This window comes from Lissotriton helveticus, chromosome 9 (assembly GCF_964261635.1).
Source record: "Lissotriton helveticus chromosome 9, aLisHel1.1, whole genome shotgun sequence".
In the NCBI taxonomy this organism is placed as follows: Eukaryota; Metazoa; Chordata; class Amphibia; order Caudata; family Salamandridae; genus Lissotriton; species Lissotriton helveticus.
In genome coordinates, this window is record NC_136070.1 from 329,145,220 (window position 1) to 329,165,476 (window position 20,257).

A 20,257-nucleotide genomic window follows, 5' to 3' on the forward strand; every position below is an offset into this window, starting at 1 on the left:
GTGGCAAGTTTGGTAATTTTATCTGTCTTGAAGAGCAAAGAAATATACAATAATTAAAATGGGAAATCTCTATTTTCGGACCCCCTATTTCTTGGTCCCTGCTTGACAGATCAGCAGGAAAATTGCAGCGAAGGACCCAAAGTGGATGAACTTGTTTTTGGAAAGTTATCCCAGAAGTACATGAGATATGGCAGGTTCTTATGTTCAGCTTACTCTTGATATATTGAGTTTCATGTAAATCCATCAAGGAGGGGCAGAGTTATATGAGGGAGGGAGGGCTATAAAGTGTTCATTAGCAAGTAGTTTTGGCATTGGTTAGCAAATTGGCATAATATGGTACAGCCCGTTCGCAAGCTGGGCCCAGTGGAGGAATTTCAAGTTTCAGGCAAATCTGACAAAGGGGCAAAGTTAAAGCGGGGTCAAAATGATTTTACTTGCATATAGCTTTGATGTTGTATAATGGACAGGTATAACATTTGGCAGAGCCTTAACAAGTTACATTACCCTCAATATATGGAGTTTCATGCAACTCCTTCAGCAGGGGCACAGTTCCGGGGCAGCGGGCGCTTCAGGGGAAGAAAAGCGTCCCTTTGCAAAATAACTTGCTGACGTGCCACAGACTGCCAACCCCTGAGACGCTGAAAAAGTCGTAGACAGCCTGATTGACCGCAACTCTATAGGGTGATGGAGAAAATTAAACAGGGCAGACAATTTTTGAGCTGGACTAAAATCCTGTACTTAACCCCAAGGTACTTGTCAACAAAGGTAGTGTGATCTCAGAGGTGGTGGGGTGAAGAACAAGGTAAGGTTGTCCATTGTTGTCGCTGCTATTCACACTGGAGGTGGAGCCTTTGCCTTATAGTGCACAGTTTGTTGACCACTATGAAGGCCAAGTGGTAGAAACCACCACATCGCCCTATATGCAGATTATATGCTGCTATTTTTAAAGGATAAACAGTAGGGCCAAGAAGTGCCCTTAGGCTGCTTTACTGAGTTGGCAGGGGTGCAATAATTGTCAAAAACTTTCCTGTTTCCCATTTGTGAAGTAAAGGAATTTGCCCCGGCTCTACTAGGACTAATATGGGAACCCACTTCTCTGAAGAATTTGTGAGTAAGAATTTACTGTGACAACCATGATCTACTTGCAGGTAATGTAGGAGTGGCAGTGAACGCAATGCGGTCTGACAGGGTTTTGTAAAACTCTACCAACGTCGGTGGCAGGATGCATTGCTATTGCTATAATGATGGTCCTACCCAGACTGCTATATTACTTTTATGCACTACCACTTATAATCCCTAGCAATACGTTCCAGGAAATTGATACTCTGCTATTGATTTGATATGGGGAAGAGGCAGGTGCCAGGTGGCGTTATCCATACTTCAGCGTCCCGTTACGGAGGGTGGTTTAGCGGCCCCAGATTTTGAAACATTATTTGGCGCCCAGATACAATGGTTCAACTAATGGATATATGCTAGGCAAACTAACACAGATGCTGTATATCTTCCAGCCTATCGGGGACTATTCCAACTGCTGCTGAACTCTAAAAGAAACTAACCCGGTGGCCCACAGAACACTGGCGGTTGTTAAACACTGCTGGCTGTCCTGCTTACAAATAACTCAGACGCCATCCCCCTACCCCCCAATATACCGTTACAGCCCAATACCTGTCTGTGCTGCCACACAAAGGGAATTGGAGAGGGCTAGCAGAATGGGAGGCCTATAGCACTGAACGAATGTGGACCTCTTCTAGGAAGGGGAACAGCTAATGTTTGAACAACAGCAGTCAGATTTCGACCTACCAGCTGGTCAATTCTTACTATACAGAGCGATCGTAGCAACAGTCAAATACTGGGGACCCGGACAGAATGAACTACCCAGACAGGAGGGTTGTCATGTTATCTGCACCACCACAGACACTCATAAGGCAATAACAGGTTATATAGGACACCCCAAACTGATAACCTACTCCCCCTTCCCACCCAACAGTGCAACAATATAAATGGGCAGTGGACATTGAAAGGCTGATTTCTGACACGGACTGGCTACAAATTTAGAGCAGGTGCCAAAGATATATAGTAATGCTGAATTCAAATTAATCAACTTTTACTTCCTCCATAGAACATATCTTATGCCAGGTAGGATTAATAACATCCACCACACTGCCTAAGATGCATGACCCAGATGTCGGGAGAAGGGGGCAGAATTGTTCTACATGGTATGGGATTGCATGTCCCTCTCAGAGTTTTGGGTAGAGGTTATCGACTTCATTAACAAAGTTACGCATCAGAATATTTCATTCACTAATGTGTTTGCTGGGATTGTACCCGCCCTAGGCCAAATGAAGAGTATCGACAAGATATATGGATCTTGCTTTGATCCTAGATAAGCACCAGATAACTCTTAATTTGAAGGCCACCAGAGGGTCAGGAATAGAAAAATGAAATAAGGAGCACACTTGATTGGCGGAATATGAGAGTGGAGTGAATAAACTGATTGCACATACACAAAGTGAATTATATGACCGTTATTACTGAAATGTGTTAATTCGTATTGGGTTTTGCACATAGGAACACATAAAGGGCCCAATTCCGATGCGGTTAGGAAGGCCTCCTACAGGCCTTTGCTCCTTCCGAATCGAATTGAGAACGTGTCTTTCCGACCGAATCGGAAAGGTTTCAGACCAACCAAGTACGATGAGAGTTAGGCATTAGGAATATCCCAATCCGAACCAGACAGCATTCGGAATGATCGAGCCGTACCAAGCAGAATCGTACGTCTCTATGGGCCACGTTTCCAAACAGCCGAGTACGAGGCTGGATTTGGACAGCCTTTCCGGATCGTGCCGTCCATCTCGAATCGGCAATTGGAATCAGACTTTGGGGGCCCGTAGTGGGCCCCCCTGCACCCAGAAGCCTTCCTAATCGAGCCCGTGGGGATACCCATAACTCCCCCCTTACCAGCCATGCACAGTGTGGCAGGCACCAGGGGGTGCCAGCCACAGGGTGCCCGATTTTCCCCAGCCACCCCTCTCTTCAATGGGAGCATATGCATTCGGTCGGAACATAGGCTCCCATTGAAGTTGATGGGAGTCTGACCCAATCGTATCTGGAAGCATCCGGGTGCATAGTACCCAGTCGGTCGGACTCTCCCGATCCGAGTGGGTCGGAAACCATTCCCAAACCCATTCGGTCGGGAAGATTTCCTAACCACATCGCAATCGGGCCTTTTGTTGGCTGCCAAACCATGATGTGTACAACCTTCAAACTTGTGTAGCACGGGATGTCTCCTTGCCTTCGGTTTTCACCTTTTAATATAATGAATTAAAAAAAATTAATAAGCATACCTGTCCATCTACGTCGAACGCAAGGCAAGCCACGCCATGGGTGTGCACATCCTTCAACACGGATATCGTCTGCACTGTATAAGAGTCCCAGACACAGATGTATGGCTCCTTCCCAACTTGTCCCGTTGCCACCAACACTCGTTCCGGATGCAAAGCGAGGCTAGAGAGAGAAAAGGAGGGGAAGGTAATCAGTGGAATATTCATTCAGTTTTGTTAAGAGGTGCAATAATGAGCACAAACATCACATGTTAATTAAGTTAGCAATCTACATTCACAAAATCAACATCCCCATTTTCCTAAAATGCTGAACAGTCATCAGGAGGCAACGGCTTTTGTGACTTTTAATAAGGCATTCCACGCCGTATTACAGCTAACATCAAGCCCAGCTGGAAGGGGTACTTTACGTCATTTTACCACAGCTCTCATGTAATTCTGAAGGGGAGCTTCTAAAATGGGCCCTTCTGAATATGTCTGAATACAACAGTGATAACTGCAATTGTCTGCCATGTAATTTCACTGCCTACGTGTACCAGCTGCTCACGAGAAGCATCGGGTTTCCTCTTGCAGGCAAAAGAGTGGGGTCTGCCATACAGCTGGGCATTGTTGGCATTAATGTAGTACTCACGCAAAAAAAAAAAATCTGCAGCAGCAGCGCCTCTAAAACGAGGTTAACTTGTTAAAAACAGGATGGAAGCAGAGACGCACAAATACCAAAAAGTACTTGCCCACGCTACAAATAGTACCCCATTGTGCTTGACCCTTTTCAGGTCTGTTTGCCCGGCCTAGTTGTGCTATAGAAATATTTACCAAGAAGAAATATTGGGAATAAAGTTTGCTCAACATTTCACCTATGCTCAAACATTCACCAGACGCCAGCAGTTAAAAGGGTTAAAGCATCATAGCATGTACGGTTCGCAAAACATTTTTTAAAAACTCTTTTGGTGAGCTCTGAGTAGGACACCTTGATAGAAACACATTTCCAAGTGATTTACATGCTAAGAGCTTGCCAAGGTGCTGCCAGATGCCATTTCAGTTCTGGCATCTGTTTTTCGGCAACTTTGAATGGAAGGGATTTAACATGTAGAGGATTCCGGTGGTTATGGTCAAGCACCATGCTGGGGGAGGTGAAATGATGGGGGGAAAGGGGGAAAGGACAGGATGAATAATGTGGAGAGAGAGAGAGATGAATAATGTGCAGAGAGAGAGAGAGAGAGAGAGAGAGAGAGAGAGAGAGAGAGAGAGAGAGAGAGAGAGAGAGAGAGAGAGAGAGAGAGATTCAGACTAATGCGGATTAGGGAGACAGCTGTTTAGCACAATTTGAGCAGAGTGCATGAGGGGGAACTGGCAATAGTGAACAAAGTTGGGGGCCACTAAGCACCATACTGGGAGTGAGCTGAGCATGTGAGGGACAGAGTGATGAGATTGTGGGAATTTATGACTGGAGTGCATATTTCTGAGAAAAACAGTGCATCCATACAGTGGAGTCCACAAACACTGTTGCATTGTCCTGTGCCCCACGTCTTCCAGATTCTGCCTAGACAATCCATTCATTTTCGTTTGCATATACGAGGATCATTGTGCTATGCTTACATCACTATGCAAAGTGGCATGAAGAATCAGTGGAAAGACTCTGAATGAGAGCACAAAATGTAAAGCTTCATGTAGCTTACTGTCTCTGGCCCCTTTTTGCAATTAACTACCAGCAGAACTTGTTTTGTGTGTCATGGATCATGGAGGTGGATTCCAGAATGTATCCATCACTCCCAGAGTATAAATCTAGACACACAGAAAATGGATGGTGGAGTCCGCTGCTGGGCCTGGGCCACAGTGCAGGCCCATTGATCCCCATCCGTCCTGGGAACCCGGCACCTTACGGTACCATAAAGAGGTTGAGGGAGATGTGGGGGAGACTACTCTCTCTGTTTCGGGGATAAGCCCCAAACATATGTCGCCTATTCTGATTGGTCGAAAAGTAATCAATCTGAATGGCAGTAACAGGTTGTTTCAGCCCTACTGATGGACGCCTTCAAACTGGTCAGGATGGGTATCTGCGTTTAGACCATTGTGGCCAGGGGGAAACCACGCCTTACTGGCAGTGGGGTAACACAGGCCCCTGCAGCCCCCCCACAGGCCCCCCGGTGCGGCCCAAGCTCCAGGGGGCACCTCAGCACAATACTCTATCTGGAGAGCTCCTGATTGAGTCCAGAGGGGGGCCCTCCACGTACTTTGCAGGATGGGGGGTGCTCAAGTTTCGTTACGCCAGTGCTTACTAGATTGGTAATAACATGATTTCCTCTTCATGGTGCTCAAATGTGACTGTGCCAAATGAATTAGATCTAAGCAATAGGTGCTTAAGAAGTCTTTTTCTGCTGCCAACGTCCATTATAGCTGGAATCTGTCATGTACTGGGACTAAACCTAGAAATAAGTGTGTTTTATTTAATGCTTCATTAAGAGGCACAAACATAAACACACATGTTAAGCAGAGACAAAATTCTAAATGCATATTTGTGATAGATGGAAATTACCCTATAGGGGGATTGTCGGCTGTCTGCTTCGGGCACACTTTTATACTGCACTCTGAGTTTGCTAGCGCCAGGATGCCTGTTAGGTGACAGTGCGCTCTATAAATAAAGTAAATAAAAATAAAAAAAATTGTGAGTCTTTCTGATAGACCAGTGCCTCGGACCGGCTGGTAAGGAAAAGCATCAGTCACATGGCTGACTTTGGATCTAGAAATATCCTCAGAAACCAACCCACCTCTACACTGAGGTTGTAGGGCAGGAAGTATGTTTTAAATTAAGTGATATCATGCATTTCCATATTCTGGCCAGAAAGGAATAGCCTATAATGAACAATTTATTTGAATTCTTGAAGAGTCTACATCACTTCAACCTCATTTCACAATGTTGTCGGGACTCATGATGGCGGCAGCAGTAATAGAAAGTATACAGGACTCTATGGTCGCTCACTTTATGTAGCTTCTAATGACTGCCTAACCCTTTTCATTCAGCAGGAACAAGTAGAGTTTAACACTCTAGTACAATTGAAGCTAAAATACAAATGAAATATAATGCATATTTCCTCAACCTATATAAAAGGGTAAACGTGTGTCCTTACATGAGCATATCTAGACCTGACTTACTTTACTGCGAAAGGTGCAATGACTTAAGACAGTGCCCCCAACCCTTTAAGAACCATGAACCAATATTTAGAATGACAAACCTTTGCGAACCAACCAGCTTTAATGGACGTGAGACGGGGTAATTATTTAATGTAATAGTAGACATGCTTTTATAATGTGGTGGATTTCCTCTCAAACAGCAAGATAGCTTTAATTTGCATGTGGCTGATTAAATCCTTAATTGTCAACTACCTTGGTATGTGACACTTGTGATGTGAGGGCAGGGAATAGTTAATTGGGCCACCAACACTACCACAAGCCAACAACTTTGCAGTGCTTAGTTTGAGCTGGTGGGGGCACTGGCACTCATTTTTGGGGACCAGCACACATTTTTCCACATCATAACTTTTTTCGAGAGCAAGAGGGGGAAAACACACAGGTAAAGGAGGAAGAGCAAGATGGAAGAACCGTCACAAAATGAGAAAGCAGGAACCTGCACCAGTAAGATGAAGGGGTGGAGCGTCTGGTAGTGGATTCAAGAGGCATGAGGTGGATTCATCACCACCAAGCCTTGGTGTTCGGTGCGCTGCATTTATCAACGTCGGCCGCATGCTTCTGAGCAGAGTTTTGGGCACTGGCACCTATTCATTTGTAAATGAAACACTGCCTGAACCTCTAACCTACAGGATACCAATAGTAAACCTCTGTAGGCCCTAATCTTTTACAAGATTCTAGTCTTTTCCTTGTGTTGCTCTTTGGCACCAAAATAACATGCTTTCTTACATTTGGTGCTAAACTCTAAGACAGAGGTTGGCACTGCCAGCGACATAGAAATGAATCCAATATAAAACAGAGGCAGTCCCAGGGTTTGTTTTACACCTATTCCAAACAAGGGATGGCCTGCTACAATTGTACAGCACCAACAGTATCAGAATTGAAATTCTGTTTCTTCATTCTGAGCACTATGTATGTCAAATTCTAATTATAATTTTATTTATATAGCGCTTACTACCCCTGACGAAGCGTCAAAGCGCTTTTCAGCGACAACCGAAGGTATAGTACGATTGTCTTCTTGCTTACAATTTTATTTGTTTTGTTTATTTACATTATTTGTATGGTTGGGTGTAAGCAACATATATCGTAGAATTGAAAATATTACTTATGAAGGACGCTTCGATGGAACATTGTTGCTTTTAAATATGCATGACCCAGGTCCCACCTGGGATGGATGTGTTAGCCCCTGTCACCAGCTTACTATTACCAGAAGCGGGTCGTGAGCTGGATACTGAATAGAGCTGGAAGAGGTAGGTGTGTTCTGTAAGGAAGGTGATACTCCCCAGAGACTGTGGGTGAGGAACGTGCACAGTGCCATAATGTCAGATCCTTACACGACTGTGCCCCCAATATGCAGAAGCAATTCTACTCCACAAAAAGGAAGTTTAATTTGTGTTGACATTTCTTTGTGTTAACAATCCATTCTAAGATTTTAAATCATATTAAGAAATGGGCAAAATAGGATTCAAATTGACTTGCAGTAAATTTGATTTCTTTTCAATGCTGTCACTTTTGGAGACATTGAGACTGTGACGGTTTAGTGGCTCCTTAAAATCTGAGAGGCCTGCAAGATTTTCAAAGCAGCAGTCGGGTCCTTTCCACTTCTACAAATGAAGCAATCGAGAATATGGCTGCCAACGCCCTTACACAGTTGTCTTTTGTCTTCTCTGGACTTGCAGCAAACGGTCACGAACTCCGTCATTCATTGCCTGGCTCTCTATGCCTCTTTTCGCAGTATTTAATTATTTAGTGGTCTGTGAAGGCCATCGGGGAAGGAGGTGAGCACAGCTGAACAGGTGAGCAAGCTGTTACAGCCCCCGACAGATGGTCGGCACTGAAACACTGCCAGGCTGCTTGTCCACACACAAAGACACCACATATTTGTTTTCTCTCTTCCTCAAGCAGGGAATGAGGTAGCTAAAACAGCGCACGCGGCCACCAAATGTATGCAAAGCACGCTGGGAAATACGCCTTTCTCCCCAGCTCATCCCTCAAGGCAGGAAACTAAAGCGGAGTGTTGTCAGCCACCTACACCAGCAGTTCTTAACCTGGGGTCCATGAGCCCCTGACGGTCTAAAAAACCTGCTATGGGGATCCGCGACTGTTTAGAAATGTAAGTAACATTAGTAGATTAATAAAGTGAACATATACATAAAAAAACAAAATATTAAATTATTTTTTTTTTAAATACACTGAAAATGTGAAGGAATTTGAAATTAGAGGATAATTAAAGCAGGTGGGGCTCATCTGCTAAGGCAGGAGGAGGAGCGTCGTCCCGCTAGTTTGAATGCCACCAGTGAAAAATAAAGTGGTAATAAACAGAATTATCATTTTATTTTTCATTGACTCTGTAAACCCCGTCCCAAGCCAAATCTCGGGGCGGGGCCACTGCTGACTGGAAGCAGCACAGAGGAGTGATGGGCTGGACACTTTAAAGTGCGCATGCCTATTTGGCAGGCTGTCTTCTAACAGCCGGCCAGATATGTGCACTTTAAACCTCTCAACTCAGCTTCTTGAGAAGGAGCAGAGGCCTCCAGTGCTCTTTGGAGTGCTGAGAGAGCATCCAGTCCTGGCACTGCTCTCAAAGCATGAGAGCAGCGCCAGGATTGGTTAGGGGACATGGCTGGGACTTGCTGGAGAAAAGAAGAACACCGGAGCAAGGGCGGTGGTAAGTGACTTATTTCCTATTTTTTGAAAATGTATTTTATGTCTGTGTGTATCCCTAAATCGCCGACATGCATTTGCATTACCATTTTAAAGTTAAACATTTTAACTTTAAAACGGCAATAAAATGCATGTCAGCATGAAGTTAATCTAGTTTACTGTTTTCCCCGATGAACCACTCTCCCTTGCAGGCAGCCACCACTGAATTAAAGTGCCATCCTTAGCTTGATCTGTGGGAGCAATGCTAGTAAGCATCTTTTGTGGACCACTCTTGGTATGGGTAAACAAAAAGAGAAAATGATAAATTGGTATGTTAGCGTTTACTATATTGCTTTAGCTTTTAGAAATAAAACCAAGCTTATTTTTTGTTTGTGAATAAAATATTATAGTTCATAATTTATATGTTTTTTTGGCACTTGTTTTTATTTTTGTCTATTGTTTTGATGTGTGAACAGTAGAATTTGCCCAGGGTTCCTGGCTTCCAGGAGTAATTCAGTAGGGGTCCACAGAGGTCAGAAGATTAAGAACTGCTGGCATACACTTATGGACGTCAATTCAAAATGCCTGGGGTAGCGGAAGTGACTTCACATGCCCCTTGACCTTCACTTTCACTCACACATACACAGGCTTACACAAACGCATTCACACATGCGCACACACTCCCACATACAGGGCCAGACTGGGAACAGAAACCTGTCCTGGCAAACTGCTCAGCTCCCCCCCCCCCCCCCCCCCGTGAGAGGGAGTGCAGCCGAGCAGTTTGTGATGGCCTCTTTTGGACGATTTTGTTACAGGGGGACGATATTGCCGACCCCCGGTAACAAAAACGGCCCCCCAGAGGCCCAAAGACGGCCCTCACCCTAGCGCCCTACGGGGAAACGCCCCATGCCAGCTATGGCCAGTCCAGCCCTGCCCACATACACACACATTCACACACTCTTACATAAACACACTAAAAACTGCAAGCACGCACACAATATACAAACATTTAAAGGCATTTTTTTCATTTACCTCAGCTGCCAGGGAAAGTGAGATTCCAGCTATTTGTACTTCATTTTTTATTAAACTAATAGCAAACAATGTAATATTATTCACTATCAGTAAGATGAACAATTGACAAAAAGCAAGGAGAGTGAAGCCCCCACCGACCTCCATAACAACGACCTGCTCCTGTGGCGCTGATTTTGCCACTGCAGACCCAAGGGGTCGCAAAGGCTGTGCCAAGGTTCACAAGGGGCATGCCAGGGGTTACAGCAGTGACCCCTAAATGACGTCCATGCTTATACTACTTGGCTCGTATTTAATTAGGTTGTTGGCGTTTGTATAGCGCAGTCTGCCATATGTTAATGCTCATCGCAAAACGGCTCCTACAGAAACACAGCTGGGCATACATTTATTGGAACCAAGGACAGGAGAACGAACTGCCGTGTCCTTTCTGAGAGACAAACAAACAAGCCTGTACAGGTTAGGATAGCAATACAACCTCGATTTTCAAAATTTTTAGACAAAAAACAAGCCCCCCCTTCCCGATCCAGAGATGCCCTGGCTATGCCCTCATTTCAAATGCGATGTCAATCCAGATTCTGGGGCACACTGCCCCTCACATCCACAATTTTCACTGATCAAGTTTCACTAGGAAAAAACAAAGGCATACAATGGTGCTTATACTCTCGGTCCGCTGCCTTGTTTTGGTTGTAGTTCTCTGATAATGCAGGTTATGGCTCATTTCGTAGTCGCTCACTTCTCTGTGGTGCGGTTTCTGTGTGTGTGTGGGGGGTGAAACATCCGAAGGAGCCTTTAACATGTCATACATCAATCAATGTTTATCAAAAGGTGTGGTATATTTTCTGTCTTTTTGCGATGGCTGATTTCAGTTTGTATAGTTTTATTTTTTTGCTTCTGCCTAGTGTTTTGTTTTAAATATTGTGAACTTAAGAATGTTGTTTTTGAGTATTGTTTTAAAAAGTTTGATTTTTGGAAGGTTATTCGGGCAATAACAGTAAATGTGGGAACACTTGAACAGCGAAGTATTTACTGTTAATCATCAGAAACCATGTTAAAGTAATGTTAAGCTGCCAGACTTCAAATTTATAGGTACTTAATTGGTACCTCATATGAGGTCTCTGATTTTATATTGTGAGGGGTCCCAGAAATCATGGTGAGGGGTCCCAGAAATCATGATGCAGGCTATGTTACGTTATGGGTAATTGTAGAACGCACAACTCACCTGGGAGTGTTTCCTGATGCTGTGAAACAGAGGCTGCTGCGCTGGCAGTGTCTGGGCTGTGTCTAGCTGAAAATCCAGGTCTTTAGGTTCTTGCGGAACTCAAGGACAGAGGAGGCAGCGCTAATGTAGTGGAGGAGGTCGTCCCAGGCTTTGGGAGTGAGTTAGAAGAAGGAAGGCCCACCAGCTCTGAGGAGCTCTTTGAGGCGCTGGGTGATGTAAGTGCAGGGGAAATACCTTAGTGCGAGTCTGGCATTTTGTATGGGCTGGGGGGGTCTTCTGGTCAGTTGGGTGTTAATTCCCACATAGAATGTGTCCAACTTGCTGGTGACGTAGGCTTGGGTAACTGTTCTGCATGTGTTGACTGCAAACCCTTGGAAGATTTTTCTGAGCATTTTAAGGGTGTAAAAGCAGGAGGCTGTGACTGCGATCACTTGACTGATCATAGCAAGCTGGGTGTCGACCACTATTTTGAGGTTCTTTGCTTGGGTTGCTGGGCAGGTGGTCCGGCTTCTCAGGTAATGATGATGTTGTCAACTAATTCCCACATTAAGGCCCTCATTACGATGTCGGTCAGAAAGCAATCCGACTGACTCAATGAGGGAATCGGTTCAGACCGACTTGTGTTCGCCGAGTCCGACTGACCGATTACGATGGTTCCTAACAGTTTGGAAAGCCTCCCATTGACTTCAATGGGAGCCTGTGTTCTGACCGACAACACAGGCTCCCATTGAAAAAATGGGTGGTTGCGGAAAACCTTGCACCCTGTGGCGGGCACCCCAGGGTGCCTGACACACTGTGCTTGGTTTAAAAGGGGGGTCCCTGGATACCCCCACGGGCCCCAACGGAGGCCTCAAGGTGAATGGGGCCTGCTACAGGCCCCCAAAGTCAGTTTCAGATAGCCGTTCTGTGTCGGAAGGACATGGGTTGAAAACACGGTCCGTACCGCTGTACCATTCAGTTCTGACCGACTCGAATTCTCCGAATGCCGGTCGGAACTGATTCGGACTGACCGAACTGTTAACATTCCATCGTAATCGGTCGGTCTGAAATGTTTCTGAGTCGGTTGGAAACATAGGTTCCGACACAGTTTATGAGTTTACTTCCCAAACCCTGCACCATTATACATATGTACCAAGAAGCACATAAACACACAGGCCTAAAGCTATAAAACACATACCTACCCACACATGCCTCCATAAAAATACACACCTATGGGGAATATAACCAGCTAGGAGGCACATTTAGATATTAAGAAGGCACGTATTGGCTCATGCAGAAATGCTTCATTTCCTGTGCAATCTTTCCTTTCACCCATACACATTCAAGACTCCATGTTGCGTGTAGGCTTCAGATTAAGGGGACAGCTAACTGCTGATAGTACTGCAGAGCACCCAGCGGTGGTCGGGAAGGTTGTGATTTGAAGAGGCAGTATAACCTCACTCTGACACAGAAACAACACCGTTATACCACTGAGATCACAGACTCACAGTCAGTGGCGCATATTTTACCACACTGAAAGACCTTTCTCCTTGCAGCTGGTCAATAAAATGCACCTGATTGGCAGTGACCAATTAATAGGGCCACTGGAGCCCCTTCATGAAGGTTTCAAGGTCAGGTAAAAGGAAGACTCTTTACACCTCGTTGAAAATTCAAATAAGAACCTCCACTTCCGAACCAGAAGGTGGCTTGTCATTCAAGTCATAGAACCTTCTTAGAATCATGACCAAGTGCTTTACCCCACTCAAAGCTTCAGAGCCTCTAAGTACATTTCCAGAGAACAAAGTCAAAAATATTCATCGTGCCTGGTCCTCATGTGATTCAAGTCCCAGTAAACATTCCCGATGTAAAACTGCTGACCTGCAGAAAACTACATTTTGTAGCACTTTGTGAGCACTTGCAGGTCAGCCTGTACCTTCCACATTAGACTACTCTGATAAGGGACCATTTTCAGAGGCACCTGAGCACTTCTGAATAAATGCTGGAAGCATTTTCTTTGCAAAGGAGTATTTTTGCACCAGGTTTTCGCGTCAAATACTAAAATAAACTCACAGTGCCATTATACACCTACCCCAAACGTGAAGAAAAAAATCCGCTGACAAAGAAATTCTGTGACTTTCCATTGTTTTGTGAAGATTGTCTAGATGGGGTCAATATTGATGGGCCTACTTTGTTCTCTTTGAAAGACAAACACAAAAGGTTGAATGAAATGGACATCTGATATGCGATGAAAGGTTGAAACACAGTTCAGAGTAGTGTGTGCTATCTTGAAATGTCATTACGTTACCTGCATCTAATCTGAGGTTAATCAGAGGTCTTCTATTTCCAGGGCTCTTAAACCAGCCCTTTTCAAGAGCGCCAGCTCTACATGCATGAATTATGGAAAAGGAAATGCTTTGTCATGGTATTCTGGGCTGTATGCCTTTGTGGCTTTACCTTTGTGCACAAAATTAACATCATCACTTCAGTGGATCGTTTTATTCCACTCCATTGCTGTTGAACTTTTCCAGAACAAGTTTGACATCCAAGAACAATTCACCCCATTGGCCAGAAACAAAAGGAACAAGCTAACTTGTGACCCTGTACTATGTATTCCGTTGTAATGCATAGTCTGTCATTCAACACTATTTGAGACGTGTTGACGTTGGATTGGAATCGAACTTCTCTGATTCCAGCTAAGATAATGCAGTTTGTCCTTGCGCATAGCTGTGAGCCGGAGACAACAGAGGGCACATGCTGCATCCGGGGTTTGGAAGATGCAGCTCTGCTCGAAAGCAAACCTCTAGAATGGCTGCCGCGCTTTTAAGACCAGAACATATTCTAAGAGCAGAGGAGGCAAAATGCGAGAAAATAAGATGTCGAAACGATATATCCGCTATGAAGGAAGTTAATCATGAACATCATTTCACCAAAATGACTGGGGTTGCTGAAGTGACATCACGCATTTTCAGCTCCTGATGGTTCTGAAATTTGGCCACTGTACCATCCTAAGCAGAGATGGACCGGAAACGAGCATCCTGGGGACGGGTTTCTGGGTATTACCCTTCCCACCAGGCTAGCTTGAATCCAGTGGCACAGTGAGCAAGGGACCCACATCTGGGCATACCCATCCCACTTAGGGCAAAAAGTGCTATGCAAAGAAATGATGGACGGAATGCTGAATGAATCATACATTCCAGTCAAGGGAGGGCTTGGCATGGCAGTTCGGGCTGGACTGTTCCCATTGGGCGCAGGGTCAAGACTGATTTGCATATGATATGGCTGGGTCTAAACTGGAATGGCATGGTGAGCAAAAAACGATGGATTTAGGCCCAGATCTCTGTACTGGGGTGAATGTATGGCATTGTTCTGTATTCTGTCTATCAATTGTTCTAAAATCGGCCATTACCGACCGGTATCAGTGCAACGAGATGTATGTCACCAAAAACGTACCGATTCGGTAAATACCAGAAGGTAAAACACCGAATCGGTATTACACGAATCGGAATTTACCGAATACATATTCTCCGAATCGGTAAATAAGAAATGGTAAGTTACCGAATCGGTAAATACCGAATTCATATTTACTGAGTCGGTAAATAAGAAGTGGTAAAAAAGGCCATTTGAGATGTAGCAAAGTCAGGAAATACCGAATTTCGTGAAATTCGTGATATTTAAGAGTCGGTAATTACCATGGATTGGGAGCAGGTGGAAACCAGGAACAGGATATATAAGAAGCTCCCAAAATGCAACAGTACACCCACAATGGCGGCGTTCTACGTTATTGCAAGGCGGCTACGGATACAGGCAGCAGGAGAGAGGGTCTGGCTAAGGGAGGAGCAGGTATATAGGCAGAGGATCACCCTCTTCCAACTCACTGAAGCTGAGATCCTGCAAAGGTACCGACTCCACCCCAGAACAATCCTGGACTTGATCAGGGACCTCCACCCATATCTGGAATACCCAACCCCAAGAGCACACGCCATCCAACCCCATGTACAGGTGCTGTGCTGCCTACACCTCCTTGCCTCTGGGAGCTACCAGCACGTGATAGCCACTGTAGGTGGAGTGTCCCAGAGCTGCCTGTCACGTTTCTTCCGAAAGTTCCTAAACGCCATGATGCAGAGGATGGAGCACTACATTGAGTTCCCTGAGACACCTGCAGAACTAGCAAGGACAAAAACCGAATTCTATCAACTTGCACAGTTCCCGCACATAATAGGCTGCATCGATGGAACGCACATCCCATTATGCCCACCTGCAGCAACTGAGCACATTTACAGAAACCGGAAATCCACACATTCAATCAATGTGCAGGTGATCTGCAACGCTAGCAACATGATAACGGACATCGTAGCCAAATATCCTGGGAGTACCCACGACTCCTACATCTTCACCAACAGTGGGATATACAGACGCCTTGTTGCTGGTGATTTTGGTGATGGATACCTGCTGGGTAAGTATGTGTGAGACACCCTGACAGTTCATGCAGAAGGAGCACTCCTGAGCATGTGAATAATCTTATTATCCTTTCCCACCCAGGTGACAGTGCATATGCCCTGCGTTCATTTGTGCTCACCCCCTACCTGAACCCATCCACCAGGAGTGAAAGGTGTTATAACCTGGCACACAGAACAACACGTAGCGTGGTGGAACGTACATTTGGGCTCCTGAAAAGTAGATTTAGGTGCCTCCATAAGAGTGGAGGTGCACGGCAATACACGCCAATTATCTGTTGCAAGATTATTGCGACCTGCGCCATGCTGCACAATCTTGCCACCAAGGATGGCACAGAGATAGAACTTAAAGGAATTTACAAGTTCTATAATCAACTCGTATACCTGGGCACCAGTGTGTGTTGCATCTGCAACCGTTTTTCAATAAAGTTTTTGAACAAATATATTTGTGTTGAGTCGTTTCTTTATTATTTGTTCATAAGTTATCCAGATATCTTAATGTTACTTCACATGTAATATCTTCATGAATAATTTTCTGCAGTTTGTGCACATTTTAATCGCCAAATACATGGCCTTCAATGGCCTCCCAATGCATTTCGGCGCAGCCCCGCGCCTTTGTCAAGGGATCTGTAAGTTTTAAATAATAATCATTACCAACAGTCTATCGCAGTTCACAAAACTATTTGCACTAACCTAGTGCCATACAATTAATTCAACATGTCCTAATGCATGGTTATTTAAAACAAAAAAGTTGTAACCTGTTACATACATTGCTATTGGATCTCATTTTTGAATACCATACACTCGTTAAAGCTCTTAGCACATATCTAAACGGTGTCTACCATTCTACACAATGCCTCAACTAAATAAGGAGCATTTATAAATAACAAATTTAGTTACATGATACCGGGTTGCGTAATGGCGCTTTGGCGCTGCATTCGCTGTTACACTGCTAGGCTTTACACATTTAAATGGCCACATCCCTAAACTTCGACAACACGTTTATACACATGAATGAGTCGAAAACCTCGCTCTCAAGCATGGATATAATGCGCGCTTGTTAACACGCTAATCTTAATGGTACAGCAGTATGTGCTACCCAGTTTGCTGAAGCGTTCCCGCTTACCTGATTCAAGCTAACGGCCGTTCCCAACCGCGTGTGAGACTCAGCTTGTTACTGCGGTGAATGGCGAGGGTAGTTAAATGAAATAAGGGGAGGAGTAACATCTCCTCATTTAGCGCTAAGCATGTTGGACTTTGTAGGCTATAGCCTCATTCTACTACGAGTTAGATAATACCAAAAGACTCTCGCGCAATGCATATAAGTAACATATTACACCATAAACATCAGAGCACCCATGCGTAGAGTATATGCAGAATTCAAATAAACATTTTACAGGTAACATTGAAACTCCACCCTTTCATTAAGCCCCAACGGTTTAAGGGTCCGAAGACGATATATCCAATGATTTTCTCTTTTGAGAAGCTGAACTTTGTTGTTTATTCCATCATGTTTCTCCACATTTTCTAAGATACAGGCTTTCAAATCACTGAGTTCATGACCTGCTTCCATAAAATGTACAGCAACTGTTGATTTCAATTGTTTTGTACGGATGTTACTCTTATGCTCATTTAAACGAGTCTTCAATTTGCGCTCTGTATGGCCAACATAATGCAATTTGCATGGACAAGTTAAAACATAGATTACATTCGTAGAGTCACATGTACCATTTACTCGAAGACTGATGTTAATTTTAAATTCTGGGGTAGATAACTGGTTGCCCTTCTTGATATTCGCGCAATTGCTGCAATTCAAACATGGTAATGTGCCTTTCCAAATCTTATATGGATCAGTTTTTACTTGAGGTCTCAACAGTTGACCAATGTTTTTAGAGCGTGTGTGCGCAAACAAAGGATTTTGTTCAAAAGCTCCCTTGAAATCTGGTTCTAAGCGCAGGATATTCCAATGTTTTTTAATGATGTTTTTAAAAACTGTACTTGCTGTAGAAAATTTACTGACGCATGTCATCCGCTGCTTCTTGGAGTCAGGGTTACTGCTCAGCAGAGCCTCCCTTGTCAGTTCCTTAACTTTGTCGGTGGCCTCTTTCAGAATGGTTTGGGGGTAGCCTCTTTTCTCAAAACGTGAACACATTTCTGTAATTTGAATATCTGCCTTCTGTTGGTCCGAGACAACTCTTTTCACCCTCATAAGTTGTGAAAGGGGTAAATGTTTTTTAAGTGATGGGGGATGAAAGCTGCCAAAGCTTAATAGGTCATTCACCGCAGTAACAAGCTGAGTCTCACACGCGGTTGGGAACGGCCGTTAGCTTGAATCAGGTAAGCGGGAACGCTTCAGCAAACTGGGTAGCACATACTGCTGTACCATTAAGATTAGCGTGTTAACAAGCGCGCATTATATCCATGCTTGAGAGCGAGGTTTTCGACTCATTCATGTGTATAAACGTGTTGTCGAAGTTTAGGGATGTGGCCATTTAAATGTGTAAAGCCTAGCAGTGTAACAGCGAATGCAGCGCCAAAGCGCCATTACGCAACCCGGTATCATGTAACTAAATTTGTTATTTATAAATGCTCCTTATTTAGTTGAGGCATTGTGTAGAATGGTAGACACCGTTTAGATATGTGCTAAGAGCTTTAACGAGTGTATGGTATTCAAAAATGAGATCCAATAGCAATGTATGTAACAGGTTACAACTTTTTTGTTTTAAATAACCATGCATTAGGACATGTTGAATTAATTGTATGGCACTAGGTTAGTGCAAATAGTTTTGTGAACTGCGATAGACTGTTGGTAATGATTATTATTTAAAACTTACAGATCCCTTGACAAAGGCGCGGGGCTGCGCCGAAATGCATTGGGAGGCCATTGAAGGCCATGTATTTGGCGATTAAAATGTGCACAAACTGCAGAAAATTATTCATGAAGATATTACATGTGAAGTAACATTAAGATATCTGGATAACTTATGAACAAATAATAAAGAAACGACTCAACACAAATATATTTGTTCAAAAACTTTATTGAAAAACGGTTGCGGATGCAACACACACTGGTGCCCAGGTATACGAGTTGATTATAGAACTTGTAAATTCCTTTAAGTACTCATCACACCCTTGAGTGGAGGGTGAACCCGGAGCACAGGAAGCGTGTGGATATTTTTGAATAACTTTAGCTGTGCTCGAATCACTCGTTTTTTGTTATTACAGAGATAGAACTCACATATCATGAGGACATTGATGATGGGACAGTACAAGCAGATCACAATGCAGCAGGAGCAGCACCAGCAACAGACGGTCGACTGCGACGTGCTGAAATTACCAACAGATACTTCTAATTGAGCGATGACACACAGCCATGTCCAGTGATTGGAACACTCACTTTAATGTACACAACTGCACCTTCCAAAAAAACAATAATCAAATTAAATGCACCTTGCACAATGTATTGCCAAAGTTTCCTCACTTTGACCTGTCCTGTGCGCAATAATTATTTCAATGGTTGCGCTTACGCATGGTGTTTTGCGAGGCACGGGGCTGGGGGTCTACATGTGAAGTGGTGCCGGTGTCTTCGGCATGGAGTCTGCTGCTCCTACGTATGTCCTGAACAGGCGTGCTGGACCCACTCCTGCTCGTTGTCTCTTCAGTGTCCCCAACAACCATGTTGCCACCTGTGGCTGTCAGCTGGGTCAGCATTGCCTCCATTGCTGAGGTCACCCTCCCCATCCCCCAGGACAAGTCACTGCAGCAGTGAACAATGTCAGTCTGCAGATTTACAGAGCGGCGACACTGCAGGGTGGTGGAGGTTGCCAAGCGGTTGATCGACTGATTGAACAGCCTGACCTCGCGCCTATACCTGCGCCTCTCTTCTTGGTCACTTTGCAGCCTGTCACAGAGGGTGCCCATGCGCTCCTCCATGCCCCTCACCCCCTCTGCCATGGACTCCATCCCTTTGCCCATTGCCTCCATCCCTTTGCCCATGGCCTCCATTCCTCTTGCCATGGCACCTATCCCCCGATCGATGTCCGACATCCTGGTATTCAGGATGCGCACCTGCCGGTGCACAGCCATGATGCCTCTGGCCTGCATACGCTGGACTTTCACCATTGTGGCTTCAAGCCCAGCGAAGACACCCTGCACATCCTGCCCCTCATCCTGCTCTCGTGCCCTACGGACACGGTCACCTGCACGGCCAGATCCCTGTAAGCCAAGTTGTCCAGCGTGGCCAGACATTGTTGGTGTAGTAGGTCTGGGAGCCACTACCACTCCTCATCGGAGCTCTCCAGTATCCGTAAAGGTGGGATATCCTGCCTCCTTGGCCTCACGCGCACAGGGGACCCTGAGCTGGGTGTTGTTGCTCCTGCTGGTGCTGGCTGTGTGTCAAACAGCAGGGGCGA

The 20,257-nt window shown here is 44.8% G+C and overlaps 1 protein-coding gene across 7 annotated transcripts in view; it reads right to left on the minus strand.

The window, feature by feature from the left end:
• Window positions 1–20,257, minus strand: part of EML5 (EMAP like 5) — a 1,317,369-nt gene that overhangs the window by 1,158,835 nt on the left and 138,277 nt on the right. For all 7 annotated transcript variants that reach the window (XR_013600929.1, XR_013600930.1, XR_013600931.1 and 4 more), the window contains exon 2: window positions 3,345–3,504. Coding sequence is in view for 4 of the 7 variants with exons in the window: in XM_078660021.1 (XP_078516147.1) it covers window positions 3,345–3,504 (160 nt within the window). In the remaining 3 variants the exon portion in view is untranslated. The remainder of the gene's footprint in view (window positions 1–3,344; window positions 3,505–20,257) is intronic.